Here is a 17,593-nt window from a genome sequence, read left to right as displayed (position 1 = left end):
AGCAGTTTGCATGCATGATCTAGGTCATCTTAGTCACGTGTAAAGCTCTTAACTGCTTGCGAAGTAATTTGCATGTAAACATTTCACATGCTACCATTAAATATTTAAGTATAATTCTGACCAGGCAGATATATTCACAATTTACTTCTTACGTTAAGATTGCATTCTAGATTTTTATTGTGACACTGTGCATCTAATATTACAACTAGCATTACGTTCGATTGTGTATAAAAATGTTACGGGATGAGGAAGATCAACGTTCTGAAATTAATTCAGTTTCATTTTCCTCGTTTCTTGTTTCATTTATTCAGCATGTATTTTAGTCTATTTCTATATTATTGCATTTACAAGTTTGACTAAATTGTTTTGTTGCATATAATGCAAATTTTTAGGGCATGAAAAGCGCTGCATTCTATAATTTGTATTGAAATCGATTAGTTTTCGGTTTCATTACTGTGTAAATAGGTCCTTATTCGAATAACAAATAAATTCTTACTCGAATGAATTTTTATTCGAATACAATCTTATTCGTATAAATTGTTATTTCGATAAATTTTTATTCGATTGGATATTTATTCGATAATTTCAAATATAAATGTCTAATCAAATTTAATTCGTTAATCCTTATTTCTTATTCGTCATCCGAATAAAATTTTGCCCAATTCTGCTCTGAATCGATACACAATAAATTTTAATTGTAATAGAAAATTGAAATTGTAATAGGTTTTTAATAGAATTTTAACCGAAAATTGAAATTTTAATATATTTTTAGTAGAATTTAAATAGAAAATTGAAATTGTAATAGATTTTTAATATAATTGAAACAAAAAATTTGAAATTGCACCAGAGAATTTTAGTAGAATTTAAATACAAAATTTAAATTATAATAAATTTTTAATAGAATTAAAATAGAAAATTAAAACTGTAACATATTTTAACATACTTCATTGTTATTACAATGAAGTACAACTTCATTGTTAATCAACGATTAGCAGTCGGAAAGAGGATGCCGGCCGGTTTCCTTCGCACTTGACGAATTCGCATAAATCTCGTTAATCAAACCGTTACCATTCGGAAACCACCGATACGGTGGTGGGAAGGCGACACAGTGGCCCTGATCCGACCTCCCCGGTCAATAATTCACAATATATGGTTAATGACGACAACTAATTATATCGATGCGAACGTAACCTTGACAGGCAGCACGAGAGGAGAGGTCTCTCCGCCGTTGGAACGGCCACGAAGGGTTTTGTTGCTTCTCAGGATTGATAGCGACCGATTGTCGGTTAATGGCACCGACTCGTCGCGATTGCTTGCGTTGGCGCAGCTTTGACGAGTGCGCGCAGCTTATTGACGCTAATGCCAAGTGTCAGGCCGAGATTAATCTTTCCGGCGGCGGTCGCATTCGCGCGATCAATCTTACTCGCGAGTGCCGCGGGAATGTGAAAGTACCATTCCGTTTCCTCCTCGCGCTTTTTCCGAGCCGATCCCCGTACAACCGTCGGGAATTTCGAGTTGACGTGTATTAAATACTAGATCACCGTGCACAGTTCGATTCCCCATAAATGTGTGTCACGCCGGAATCGTCCGAGTCACGATCGCGACGTTTCTTCTTTTTTTATCCCCCCGTCGGGAATGAGATGTTTGCTCGCAGTCGTGTCATTATTTAATCGGAGCAAACGACGGTTGCATAATAATATTGCAACGGGAATTCGCCGGGATCACTATCTTTGTTCAAATACATGTTTATCGTTTCAGCGAAGATAGGTTTTCGGGGGAAACCTGCCGTTATCTGTGTTCATTTGACGCGCCTTTCTCAAATCCTGCGCGATAAAGGATGAAGGTGTACTGTAGAAGCAGCACTTAATGTGCTGCTAGAGTATTCGGCAATTTAATTGTTCGTCTTCCAAGTGCATCGATTTTATACATCGTTTTATCACTTTCTTGTTCGTGTATTCGTTCATTACTCGATGAATAATACTGATTAATATTGTTATACGGCGACTTGTCCAAATCAAGTCGCTGTAATGTGAAACTGCCCTGTTGTGAACAACTCCTTAAAGAATAATAGAAGATAGGGGTTGCCACAGAGGAGTGTTACCAACGGACAATCGAAGAGTCGAGATCGGACCGTCGAACGATTAACATCCCACTTCTGAAAGATCTGAATTGTATTTGTATCGAATTGTGTTATATTTAATATTCTTTATTGTAAATAAAATGCCGCGACGCGAGAGAAATGCAGTAATTCGCAACAATATTAATATGATTTATTATTGATAAATATGTTATATTGATTAATATTTAATATGATTAATATTCGTAACGATAGAATTTAAAAAGCCAATTATTTGTTTCGATTATTATTTTCTTGTACATGTAAAAATTAATTGAAACAAAGATAATGTTATATCTGAATGTACAAGGAATTTGTATTTTTTATGTAAGAGCTTAAGGTCACATCGTTTTATTACTTTTCGTTACGTAAAATTACCAAATTCTATTCAGGTTGTCGATATCTGTTTGACAATATATATATTTTTTTACTACTTTTTCATGATCACGCTGACAAGTTGAGGATATTTACACGCACATTAAAAGGCACTGTAATAATACAATAAACAGAAGTAGGTGCATGTTAACAAATATTTTTGTGAGTTAAAAAACATTTGAAAGAAAGAAATGAAACTATAAAGAAGACATTTGAATGTTTGATCTTATGAGGAATACACTGTATGCTAGTAAAACCAATGTCACACCTGAATGCACAGGTATGAAACAGGTACGAAGCACATTGAAAACACAATTATTATAACTTCGCAATGTTTGACACACCAGTTGTTTGACTCCAGCTTGACACAAATGAGAACAAATTAAATCGAAAGAATTCGAATCGAATAATTCTAATAGCATTTTTCAGCGTAATAGGGAAAGATCAAACGAATAATAACCTACCTATTCTTTATCGTTATTTAAAAATTGTAATTGACTGAACCCACAGCTTGCAACGCATTAAACTTTTGCGCTACGACCAAATCTGCTTGATTTCAAAAATTACGGAAAACGAGAATGGAAACTGTAATCGAAATAGAAACCGCTATTAAACGAACGACGTTCAAAACCAACAAATAGAAAAAGGTATACGTAAATGTTTAATTACACGAGCAATGGGGTTTCTCTTGCGAACTTCTCCGAATCGAGGAACGAAGCGATATTTTGCTCTGCGAGAAGAACAGATACATCAAACGATAGTATTACACGATCCCATGAACGTCCGCCTGATATAATATTAATTAAAATTTCCACTCGTTGTTTTTACAAATACGCAATTACAGTTGTTTTCATAGACGGTAATAACTTGAATCGTAATAATAGTTCGTCCGTTGCTTAGCGATTCTATCAACGCGAACGTAACAATCGATCGGGTAAAGTGGCGAATTTAATTCGACACGCGAAATAAAAGGAGTCGCCCCGATATCTTCCGTTCCGCTCCGTCGTTGGGCACAATGTCCGAGATTTTAAAGAGGACGCGCGAAGAAAGAAAATCGAGGAAGAAAAAGAAATTGGTACGTGCGGGTACCTCGTGGCTGCATTTCTGCATTCTCATCGTGCGCATTGATCTACAGCGATGGGCGTAAAAGAACTTCCGCACGGCTCGGGACTACACGATAAAGTGGCTGGCACGTGAAACGAAACTAAAGCTTCTTTCTCTCGCGGCGACGTCTTTTACTTCCTGCCTGACGACGCCTGCGTGACGCACCCCTTTCGGGTCCTCCCTGTAGTTAATGATTGTATTTGACGTTTCGGAAACGTTTCGAGGAACGGTCGGTGCGTGTTGGGTTCGAGAAGGGACACGGCATGCTCCGGGCCCTTTTTTAATGGACTATTTAATTATTAGATTTGCGTTCGATTTTGTTCAGTGACGTGAAACTGTCAACATAATAAACTTATTTATACATATATATAAACCACATATAATATAATATTATATGTATTTTATTATATTATAATATAATTATTAATATAATATTATATTATATTATATTATATTATATACTATAATTATATATATTTTTTTATATATATAAAGAACATTTTTAATACACTTTCTTCTATTTAATCGAGCTTTTAATCGGCTTAATGTAATGATTAGACTATGGATCTTTATATAAAATAAAATGCATCAATTGCAAAACATAGGGGCCAAGTGCAATATTGTTGCTCTCTTGAATAATTAATAATATAAAATCAATAATAATAATAATAATAATAATAATAATAATAATAATAATAATATCAACATTTTCAGTTTCCTTTGATTTTTTCTCACTATTATTCTATAAACGTTAATAAACTGTATACATCGTTAACATTTTAGTAAAACTAGATGTTTTAACAAATATATGCCTTATTAAATTAAAATTACATATTATAATGAAGCATATAAGTCATTGTTTTATATAAGTCATTGCACTATTGTTTTATTTATGGATACGACGAATAATAAGAACAACAAATAGAAGAAACCAACAAATTTACAAAGAGATAAGAACAAAGAATTAATGAGAAAGTAGAAAATTAAAATGAAACTAACATATTAAAACATTACAATAAAACGTTACAATAAAATAAAATAAATATCTTCGTTTAAATATATTATATATAATATAATATAATATATATAATATAATATATATAATATATAATATAATATAATATATATATAATATAATATATATATATATATATATATATATATATATATATAATTATATAATATAAATTCACAACAGCAACAGTTGTCGCTACTAACCTTCACAGTTCGACTCTTCCAGCGTCAATTGAAATAAAGATCCCCAATAGTCGAAACGCAGCGTGAGATCGCAGTCTCTAAAAATCGATGTTCGACAGTCCGATATTACAAGGATAATTCAGTTGCGCAACAAGAAACATCGCCGGCAAAAAACAGCACTGCGATCCAGAGAGACACGGTTTATGGGAACAAAACAATCCCGCGCGACATTTGATCGGGATCCGAACGGTCGGAAAACGATCGGAAGCGTATCGTAGTATTCAACTGTCTCAATAAATAATTCATTCAACTCGAGCGACTTTTTTCACATCCGGAGTTTCCACTTCTGCGGCGCGTCTCCGGCGCATCTGGCACCGTGTCCCACGATTACGATTTTTATAGCTTCCTCGTAGCCCGTTGTTTCCTATAATTTCCCGTTTTTCACGACCGTTTCAAACCAGTTGAAACTACGGAGTCCGCTGGACACACGCGTGCACCGAGGTTTGACAGACCGTTTTATCCGCGGCTGATCCTATTTCGCGTGCTGAAGCGGCAATTACCCGTCATCGAGAAAAAGGAAGGGGTTATTATAGCCGTTCTTCTGGCGATTCCCCGTTGCCGTCTCGCGAATCCGCCTGCCGGTATGCGCTTTTCAAATCGCAGAGATGCCCGCGTTTTTTTAGCCACGGCCGGATCCCGATGAAATTTCAGAAGGGAACAACAACGTGATTTCGCGCGCACAAAAACGGGAAAAATCGACGACGGGAAATTGATTTCTCCGTGTTCCTCGTGTTCGCACTGCGTAATTACGAACTAATGACCGTCGATCACTTCTTGTTTCATTTTTATGGCGTTATTGGTCTATTTTCTGGGAATTAGGTGCGTTAACTTCACGCCCGGCGATGAAGTAGTCCGCTGATTTTATGCGTTTCTGATAGAAATGAATGGAAAAAAAGTGAAACATTACAAAAAATGCAGCACAGTACAAAGAAAATAAGTCTGCTTAATTCTTATATACACAATGATTAATAATTAATCATTGGTACATCAAATTGCCCGAATGAAAAATGTGTTAAATAACGTGATGATTTACCTAATTAGATATAATTTGATATTATATTTACCCTTTGCACTATAAAAATGAGTCGGACAAAAATTGTCTCATTCCGTTAAAGAAATGACGAAGTACGAAAAAGTAGTAATTAACGTAGCTGTGAAAAAAATGGTAGAGCAAAGAGTTAAGACTATCCATAAATGATGTGCAACATTTTACAGATAAACTATCAAGGCAATTTAAATTTACAATATCTTCTTAACCCTTTGCCGTACCATTATCTTCACAATTACAATTATTAGAACTTTCTCGATTATAATAATTTCTTAAAATATTATTAATGTTAATTATTATTATAATTGATTATTATATTAATATTTTATTATATAATATTATATTAATATTATATTAATAATATTATATATATAATATTAATAATATTATAATATTTAGTTAATATAATAATTATTAATGTATATAATAAAATATTAATATAATAATCAATTATAATAATAATTAACATTAATAATATTTTAATAATATTTTTAATAATATTATATATATATATATATATATATAATATTAATAAATATATTAAATTATATTATAATTAATTAATTTAATTTCTTAAAATTTTTAAAAATATTTATTGTGCGCCTATAATTATAATATTTAGTATTTAAACATTAATAACCTGAGAACCGAATTATATTCGAACTTATGGCAAGCAATTAACACTTTCTCCTGTGGTAACGAAAAAGAATATCGACAGAGGGCAATGAAAACTACGTTACACCTAACAAAAATCCGAGATGAAATCATCCGAATCGCCGGAATGGCATAATTAAATATATATTGACCTCCTCCGACCATCTAATTCCATCCAATTTAGAGTACTATAACCGTAATTGGGTCGCAATCGAATTTAAATTCCAATTGTATCGAGATCCGCGCCGAGAAGAAATTCCGCGAAAGTTCCGCGAGAGGCTCGAAAGAGAAACTGATAGATCGATTCTCTCGATCCCGCGAGGAAAACGTATTGCGAAGGCGTCACGGTGGAAGATCGATCCGGGATTAATGATGCATGCACGTATCCCTCGGTGTTGTGCCAGTGCGAGAGTGCGTGGCAATGGGCCTTTAAAGCGATGCCTACTCGACTTCCTAGTCGATAGCTCGACAAACGATCTTCGTGTCGCTGTACGTATAGAAGTAGTGGAGGGTCTTTGAGACGCTCGTGAACGTTCAAATCGGCGACTCGAAGTGTTTAAGTTTGTTGGGAAAAATTGAGAACACAAGGCTTATTCTTTGCAAATGATTTTAGATGAAATGTTTAACTTTGTGTTTTCCCAGGAAAATTCAGTTAGGCTAATTTGGATTCAAAATGTGTTAGTTTGTTGAGGGAAAAATTGAGAACACAAGGCTTATTCTTTGCAAACGATTTTAGATCAAACGCTTAACTTTGTGTTTTCTAAGGAAAATTCAGTTAGGCTATCAATTTGGATTCAAAATGTGTTAGTTCGTTGGGGGAAAAATTGAGAACACGAGGCTTGTTCTTTGCAAACGATTTTAGATCAAACGTTTAACTTTGTGTTTTCTAAGGAAAATTCAGTTAGGCTATCAATTTGGATTCAAAATGTATTAGTTTGTTGAGGGAAAAATTGAGAACACAAGACTTGTTCTTTGGAAACGATTTTAGATCAAACGCTTAACTTTGTGTTTTCTAAGGAAAATTCAGTTAGGCTATCAATTTGGATTCAAAATGTGTTAGTTCGTTGGGGGAAAAATTGAGAACATAACGGTTGTTCTTTGCAATTGAGTTTTACATCGACGTTCAATTTTATATTTTCTAAGGAACGTAGGATTAGGATACCAAAATAAGAAACATGTATTGTCATTTGTTTGACACGGCTAGTGTAATGATATTTTTTCAGTGGTTTGTTTGAATTCGAGTGATTGCGATTTTTAATGATTTTCCTATATACTTTAATACTTAATAGAATAAAAATTATAATTATTGTCCGATAATATACTTTAATACTTAGTAGGATAAATTTTATAATTGTTGTCCTATGATATACTTTAATACTTAATAGGATAAAAATTATAATTGTTTTCCTATGATATACTTTTTTTAATACTTAATAGGATAAAAATTAAAATTGTTATCTTATGACATACTTTAATACTTGATAGAATAAAAATTATAATTGTTATCCTATGATATACTTCAACACTAGAATTACTGAACCAGTCAAAATGGCTCGTTTCTGATTTTTTCTTTTACAATCACTGAACTTGTAAAAACGTTTCTATGAGAATTTTGTTGATAAACTTCTTTACTGAAGCATATATTATAGTAGAAGTCGTTCGAATTTCGAGCAAATCAGATCTTGTCATTGTTGCAAAACAATGTACATTAGTCGCTTTTAGGATCCGATATTTCTAGTATTAAAGTAAACTATAAATAATATTTAATATGGAATCACTTTAAATAATATTTAACTGACGTATTAAGCGTGAAATAATAAGCGAAACGAGTTTTGAGAAAGAAATAGTTCTTTGATCGATTTCTTCACGAAAAGACATCGATCATTTTTCGAGATTTTACAGGAATTAGTTTAAATCCTAATTCAGAACATTTTTTTATATTTTAGTGGAATTTTAGTTTCAGTCCTTATATTAATTCCTCAATTGTCTTTTAATGCTATAATTAACTATTTTATTAAATATTTATGAGCACTCAACGCTACCTACGTTAATACGAGTAAAAAATTCAAAAGAGACACTACTTTATAAATTGGATCACACCGTTTTCATTTTTTCATCGCGAGTAAACCATTGTTCGATTTATTTGTATCGCTGCCAATCACGTTCTCCTTTTTATTAAATTGTAAGGAATAATAATTTTAATTTAATGATTAGATCTATACTTCATAGTCATTAGTTTAGCGCTACATTCACACTTTTTACATATTTTAGACCTATTATATCTCATTTTCGATAGAAACTTCGTCATTGGAATGAATCAACTACAAATGAAAATAGTATAGTTATATATTTTCTTATTAAAATGTATTGAAGGACAATAAAAAATGGGTTTAAGTGATTTAAACATTTCAGCAAACATTATGTACATCTTATGTCGCTAATTACTTAAACACTAAAAATATATTATTTCTATCATGCAGTAAACTTCCAACAAATTATCTTTTACCACTTGTGCGTGTCCTAAACATAAGTTTAGTTTGTACAAGATATTTCATTTGTTCATACGTATTCGAATGCCACGAAAAGCCATCGCTAATTGTAAAGTTGAACACGTCTTACAAATACGAACGTGCGAAATGTTTCACCATGGGAACGAGAGTTTGTTAACGACAGCGTAATTTCTCCTCTTAAATCATCGCCTCGCATCCATGCTAATTCAATTCTAATTAAACAGTTGTCATCGCATATCCGTAACATCGCACTTAATAAATAGACCGACTGAAATAATTTAATACGAATCATAATAATAATCGCTTTAATATTCAATACGATTACGCGCGTATATTACTTTCGATAATATATTTCTTTCGATAATTGTAAGCTCACTTGATATTTACAGAAAGAAATGAAACTAATCGTACATTTGTTAACATCGATATACGCGTACGCAAACATTCGATACGGATCGCGGCACTTTTAGATTTAAAGATGCAACGCGATGATTAATCTTGATCTCCTTGTCTCTTTATCTCATCTCGTGTCAATCATTCTCCATTTACCTTATAATTAAATTATAAGCCGAAAAACTACCGAGATTAAGAGCCACGGAAGCCACTCAATTATCGCGGGCACCCGGTATGTGGTCAAGAGTCCATTGAAACGTAACGACCGAGATATGACGTCTCTGTTTCGAACAGCGAAGGACAACACGGTATAATTGCGTGTTTCCGTTTCAGAATACTGGGGATACCACAGGCAGGGATCCTGTCAAGCTGGATTGGGCGCCGCCATATCCAAGGTAAGTTTCAAAACCGAATGCACTCGCGCTTCTAAATACAGTACTTTTCTCCCTTATTCGCGCTCAGATTGCACGCAAAAATGGACAATTTGGGAAAAGGAGATACGATTATTTTTATAGTCTTTACAGTTACCGGTTGTCAACAACCATAAAAACGAGACGCAAGGCTCGAATAATCGTATCTCCTCTTCCCAAATTGTCCATTTTTGTGCGCAATCTGAGCGCGAATTAGGGAGAAATTATTGTAAGTAATGATTACTTTATCTAAAAATATCGGAGAAATGAATAGTTTATTATTAATTATCAAAGTATAGTTGCCCTTCGAATCAGCGTTCACAGCTGCTATTGCGAGTATTTCATAAGACTCAACGTTACCATAAGTTTCCAAATATCAAAAATCCATAAATTAATTAAAACTACGATTGCTATTACTTCTATGTCATAAATTATTAATACTAAACATGTAAAAAATATAGATTATATTAATATAGAGATATAAAAGATTATATATATATATATACCTTGACATAATCTTTTATAATATAATCTTAATATAATCTCTATATTAATATAATCTATATTTTTTACATGTTTAGTATTAATAATTTATGACATAGAAGTAATAGCAATCGTAGTTTTGTAGTATATATGTATATATATATATTGTATATAAAAAGAAAGAAGAAAGAATAAAAATCTAACGTTTTATAGTGTGTAATCTTCTGAAAATTTATATAATCTATATTTAAAATATTATAATAAATATTATAATATTATATATAATCTTCTAAAAATATATATATAATCTATATTTTTAGAAGATTAGACACTATAAAACTTTAGATTTTAATTCTTTTATAAAATACCGCAGTATTTGGGCGCCTTCGCAGTAATACCCACACTTACCGTAGACCAACGTAGCAGTTCAACGCAAATAAAATTTCTAAATCGCGAGAACCGAAGGACCAAAATACTTGGAATACGTACGCAGAAACGCGTTTGCGAGCGATCGGCTCGTGGAACACAAACGCGGGGCGTAATGGTGGGAGCGGGATTAAAATTCAGTCTTGAACTATTGAAGTCAACGAGAGGAGGCCAAATACGAGCTTTCGTCGGTACGGTCTAACTGTGTTTATACACCCGGCGGATATAAATACGGTAACCCCACGTGTCCTGGCGGGTGCCGGGTTCTGAAAGAGTTAAGAGGCGATACGAGGGGTCGGCGAGTGCCGAATATGGCCAGGAATGTGAATTCCTACCTTACGCACCTCCGACCGGGCATTCGTATTCGTGGTGCATGCGAGGCATAGAGGCAATCGGCGGCCCTCTCGTATACGATTGTCTTGTCGAAAGCTCGATTTTCTGGCCGTCGCGTCGCGTCGCGTCGCGCCGCATCGCCGAGTCCCCGGGACACTCGGCTCCTCTCCCGGGCCCCAGAACCGTAGGCGTCGGCCACCCTTTTTTACTCGATTTTCACCGGCAGAGATGCATCTCTCGACCTGCGCACACCTAAAGGCCGTACGACGGTTGTTGCACCTGCACGATCTACCGTTTGATACCTTCTTCGCCTGGGATCCTGCTCGGCGCGACGAGACACCGCGATAAGTATCAGGGCCAATAGGTACAAATTCGAAATTGGTATGTTAGCCTCTTATTCTCGCGACGATCGGCCAGGAAGAAAGGCTGGTGTGTACGTGGAACGTATGAGGAATGGGTTTCGGGTACCTGGACCCTGGGCTCTTCCGCCGCCGGGACGAGTCAATTTTATGATTGCGAGCTTGCTGTTCCTGGGAACCGGCTAAATTGTTTCCCTTCGGAATACATAGTTATCCTGCATTCGAAACGACACTTTGTTCGAACTTGTGCAGTCGCTGTAAAAAGTATTCGTACAGATTTTAAAAGAAAACAGCTTCTTGAAATTGAACCGAACGATTTTGATATGATTTTTGGAATATAGGATTAAGAGTCAAAATGACTGGTATCACGTCAAAATGACGTTTTCTTTTATAGTTTCTGATATTATAAAAATATTTCTAGGAGAAATTTTTGGGTACATTTGTTTATTGAAGCATATATTATAACTAGACTGAGAATGTTTATGCAAAATAAGAATTTTGCTTTGCAATTTCATAGAACGTGAGTTAAATAAAAATGTACTTCTTCTTTTAATATGTTTAATCAATTGGAAGTAGTGTAACAATATTCTGAAATTTTTGTACCTATTTTTGCAATATTTATATTTTTTATTTTTTATTTTATTATTATTTATATTTTCTTTTATCTATTTTTGTAATGAATGCATGATATCCGCTGTCTGATTATAACATAAATCATACGATATTTAAAAACATAAATCAAGTCTTGACATTGTTATAAAACTATATGCATTAGTCGCGTTTAAATCTTGGTAGTTTTAGGGTTAAAGCAAAAATGGTGTAAGTCAATTTTTTTCTAAATTGACTTAATATTTTTAAATTATATTCAATACGATACATTATTTCATTTTTTAAAATTATTTTACGTTAAAGTTTAAAAGCGACGTGCATGAAAGAGTTGTGACAATTTTGTACGTTATTGCATTTCACAGACCTTTCAATCCATCCTTTATTGTCCACAAATTAACTTTTTTACTTAACACGATTTCTCTCATTAACTGCTCATATGCAGAGTTTATAAACGATGTTTAACCCTCCGAATGTCGGGTCACCGCTGACCCAGTCCGTTTGCATATGTTATATTCATTGTATTTATCGCACCCTATAAAATATGATAAAAATATCGTCAAAGTGAAACGAAAAATTCTCTAAATATCCTGCTATGTGTTACAATTTTCAACAATTACATTCACAAAACTCATTTAATGTTATGTTACGTGAAATACAAAATTCGTTGCAAAAATGAACCAAATGAGCAACAGCCTCCAATTTAACCCCCCCAGAAAACGACGCATTCGTAAGAAGTGGCAGTCTCTAACTTAATCCGAAACTGAAACATTAATCAATCAAGTAATAGCTTTTAATTTGACGCAGGAATGAAAGATCCGTCGCAGAAAAGAACAATCTCCAGCAGTTTTCCCTGTTGGTGGTGGCAATCCGGCAAAAGCTGTGGCATACGAAAAATCGCGCACGTCCTGAGGGGCGCGGGGCGGGGGGTTAAACAAGCGATTAAAATTCGCGAGCGATTCGCAGCTCCGCCGGTCCCGGGACGCCGCGGCGACTCCGAAAAAGCCGGATAAAGACGAGCACGGTCGAAGCCTCGAAGTCGGGCGCGAGCAAGAATCGAATTTGCCTAAAATCATTGCGGCCGGGTCGTTTCACGGACTCGTGAGGCCGTGGCCGAAGTCACGATTGACCGTTTCGGCTGCGGGGGTGGGGTATTAACATTGAATGCCGATCGCGGGGCTAGAACCGGCCACGGTCCGGAGCATGCATTAAACATCTGCCATATAGCCGGACAATTCTGAATTATACATCCGTGGCAAGATAGTCGGCTGAGTGGCCGCGGAATTGTCCCACTATTTCTTTGCCGGCAATCGAAGCTGTCCCGCCGCGCGATAACGCGGCTCTCGCCGCGAATTGAGGTCCGCTAGGTGGCCCCGGAGAGCGAAACTGCGTGTCGTTTCGATGACAGAGTCAACTGCGCGAAATTTTCTTTCGATACTGTTCACTGTTCGATTTGGAACATGTGGGCTGACGTGATGCGGGAAATAGTGATACTAGACGTGCTTGCAAAATGAAACTATTGGGTTGGCAACTAAGTAATTGGCGATTTCAGTTATAGATGTCTCTCACTCCCATTTTTATGATATCCGTAAATGTTATATTATAAAATTATTATTATTATTATTATGTTATTTTTTATTATCCGTGAATGTTAGCAACTGGACAAATTGAATGCAGCGGTCAAGGAAAAGCGACCAGAATTGGTCAATCGTAAAGGTGTCATTTTCCAGCAGGACAATGCTAGGCCGCACACGTCTTTGTCCACTCGGCAAAAATTGATGGATATTGGTTGGGAATTGATGTTACACCCACCATATAGCCCTGATCTCGCGCCATCAGATTACCACTTATTTCGATCCCTGGACAACTTCCTTCGTGGTAAAACTTTTAACGATGATGACGCTGTAAAATCTCACTTAACTCAGTTTTTGGCCGAAAAGGATCAGACTTTCTACGAGCGTGGGATTTTCAAGTTGTCAGAGAGATGGCAAAAGGTCATCGAACAAAATGGAAAATACATTACAGATTAAACTTCATTCCAAGTAAAAAAAAATTTTTTATTTCATTGAACAAATCGGCAATTACTTAGTTGCCAACCCAATAGTTTACTGGACTTGCGGATCTTTATGCATTTGTGACGTGTTATTATTTATTTCATTTTATTATTATTTATTATATTGTTATGCGACATGTACAAAATGCAAGAAACAAGGTTTAATATCATTTTTATTTTATTTTTGCAATGAATAACCCTTTAATTAACAAAGGCAACTTTTCTCTGATTCTGATTTTTGTAAAATGACGCATGAAAATAAGAATATGCATAAAGATCCGCAGTCCAGTAATATCATTAACTTGCCTCTACAATATGTACACATATATTATACATTCGATTTTTTAAACAGTATATTTTATCTTTTCAAAAATTGACGATATTGAAAAGAAAATTGATACATGGAACAGGAGGGTACAATAAAAGAATTCTTCAATTATTATGTAATTAAATAGTAAAGGTATATCACAAAATCTTGCAACGATTTTGTCAATGAACTTCTTTTCTGTATTATTTACCTATATTACCTATATTGTTTATCACATTTTCTCCATCTCGTTTTTAGATGGCAAATTTGAACCGAACAAAATCGAACGGGACATTTAAAATAAAAGAGAACAGTTATGAAACAAAACTACCTCAAGCAAATGAAGACCTTAAATAACTTAATTACGCTATTAGCGCAGCTACATTATAAATAAACAAAAGAAAGAAATCGCAGCTTTTATCGCGGTTCAGATGGATGCTATTATATCTTTAATAGTTCCAACATAAACATCAGGCGTATATCTCTAATGACTCAAATACAGCTTTTCATAGGTTTATATGAGGACTAACAATTATCTATATGTTGGACAGTATCGCGAGATATACAACGAGGATATCATAAATGAACCTATTATACGTTTATATGTTTCGAACCAACGATTTATTATCTAGATTGTTTTTTAGATCAGGTTAGTCTGTTTGCGAGATCAACATTTTGAAAGTTTAATAAACAACATTAAACTCTATAATCAAGTGCTTGATTTTCAATCGTTATAGAATAATTTTGAATATTATTTTTTCAGATTAACGATTCTACATTTCTTCAGTTTTTAAAAGCTCGAATCTATTTATTCGCGGACTATTAGGCCAATAAGTATGAAATATTATTTTACTATTAAAATATTATTTCTATTAAATATTATTTCTATGCATTTAATACATAATGACTTAATAATAACAAACGTATCAAAGGAAATACAAAAAATAATCAGACTGTTTAAATCAAATTCGACAAACCATTTTATCGACTAGACTGTAGAAGAATTTATTCTTTTATTATAAAAAAAATTTATAGGGATAATAACAAAATAGTAAATGCAGGAGATTAAAACAATGCTGTTACATGATTTTTAATATATTAAAAATGTTAAAAATGAATCCTATTTGTTGCGAATTCGAGATAAAGAATCTAGTGTTTCTACAGATTTCATGAAACAAAAATTGTTAACTTTGAGAGTGCCATAATCATCAGCGGCTTTGTTATATTTCCTGAGAGGGGCGAATCTAGTTCAAAGGATTAAATTAATATGAACAGCAGCAATAGTTTAATTTCAATTTTAATTTATTTCATTGACGGAAAGAAATTTTCCACTACAAGTATTATTATAAATATATATATTATATTATATGATATTATATTATATTATATTATATTATATTATATTATATTATATTATATTATATTATATTATATTATATTATATTATATTATATTATATTATATTATATTATATTATATCATATTATATTATATTATATTATATTATATTATTTTGGCTCACTTTCTCCTCTTTTTCTGCAATATCTTTTTCTTTTTTTTGTACTATACTACATTTACTTTGTATTTTATTTTGCCATATATATATATATATATTATATTATTATACAACGTGATGCATTTGGTGATGGCAGTACGGCAATACAACGAGATGGCAAAATAGTATAGTACGAAAAAAAAAGAAAAAGATATTGCAGAAAAAGAGGAGAAAGTAAGCCAAAATAATGAATGCGAATATATTTAAAGATGGAGCTCAGATTTGTAATTATCTTTAACAGTCAAAATAGCGTTTGAAGGCAACTTTAAAGTTAAAGAAAAAGTGAACGAAGAGTGCGACACAGAATTGGCAAGAGCGCAGATCATACTGTTATAATATTAATCGTTTAAACTCGCGAAACGATCAATTATTGATATTCGAAAGGACTTAGGTAAATTTCTCTAGCTACTTATCGCGAAATATCTTGCAGTTTACGTGTCTTTTTCCCGCGGAGCAGATCGAGACAGTCTGTTCACCGATTGAATTACTAGAGGATTCCCCTCGTGCACTAAATCTCGAGGTCAGTGATTTAGGAGCCTCCCCGACGCCATTGAGTATGCAATCGACCATCGATCTTCGCGTTAAACCGCCGCTCTCGGGATCTACCTCTGTTGTGCCTGGTACCGCGCGTTATCCTTCGATCTACAAAGGATCTAGTCAAGATCGATTGATATCCGACCGATACCGATCTATACAACTCGACCGCGCATCGATCCTCGATCGACGGAAGCGTATAGCGGTGCGGCTCTCGGGCCGAAAATAACTCTGGGGAGGTCCTCTCGTGAAATCTTAATGCTCGAACAGAATTCCAGTTTCGCGAGGGCGCGCGGCGTTTTAGATCGAGATCGATAGAGATTTATCTGTCATCGGGGCTCGATGCTCCAACGTTTCTGAACGAGGAAATTGTGGATCGCCGTTGATGATTCGCGTGATTACTGTAATGTCGGAGGTCTGAAACCAATTTCGGTTGAAGACAATTTCAGTGTTTCGGATTAATCATTGTTCCGGTGCTTCTTTGACGGACGTGTAAGACGAACGTTTTCTAATGTTAATTATTTCTTGTTAGCATTTTATGACTTAGTTGACAATCTTGTTTTTTAGGTGTTTTAGAATCTAATATCTAATATAATTATTATCTAATATATTATATCTTATATATGTATTATATCTATTATATCTATTAATATATATTATTATTATAATATATTATATCTTATTATTATATCTTATCTAATATAATTTATATGACGGTGAATATTGATACACAAAAATTAGAAAAGTCAGAAAAATGCAGAAATTATTGTTTTTAATTTGTTTATAATTTCTCTCCTGAGACAAATGTTGTCTAAATGTACCGATGGACTATTTAACTTTTTTGTAATGTCACTGGAAAGTATAGCTTTTTCTGATTCAATTAATTTAGCAGATTTTTATTTTATTCTTGCTCCATTTGAGCTCGGTAATGTTTTAAACACACTAAAATAATAAACAAATGCAGACGATTTAATTCATTGAACTGTTTAAACATTAACCTACTTTTTAACATCGCTAAAAACGTAGATTCCTCTAATTCAATTATTTCAACTCATTTTTAATTTACTCTT

General features: G+C 33.8%; 1 protein-coding gene across 2 annotated transcripts in view; it reads left to right on the top strand.

Annotated features, from left to right (window-relative positions):
- Window positions 1-17,593, top strand: part of if (integrin subunit alpha inflated) — a 178,790-nt gene that overhangs the window by 122,573 nt on the left and 38,624 nt on the right. For both annotated transcript variants that reach the window (XM_033475456.2, XM_033475447.2), the window contains exon 5: window positions 9,791-9,852. In XM_033475456.2, the coding sequence (XP_033331347.2) occupies window positions 9,791-9,852 (62 nt within the window). The remainder of the gene's footprint in view (window positions 1-9,790; window positions 9,853-17,593) is intronic.

Source organism: Megalopta genalis, chromosome 4 (genome assembly GCF_051020955.1).
Source record: "Megalopta genalis isolate 19385.01 chromosome 4, iyMegGena1_principal, whole genome shotgun sequence".
Classification (NCBI taxonomy): domain Eukaryota; kingdom Metazoa; phylum Arthropoda; class Insecta; order Hymenoptera; family Halictidae; genus Megalopta; species Megalopta genalis.
Note: the sequence above shows the minus strand (reverse complement) of the source record. Positions and strands in the feature narration are given on the sequence as shown.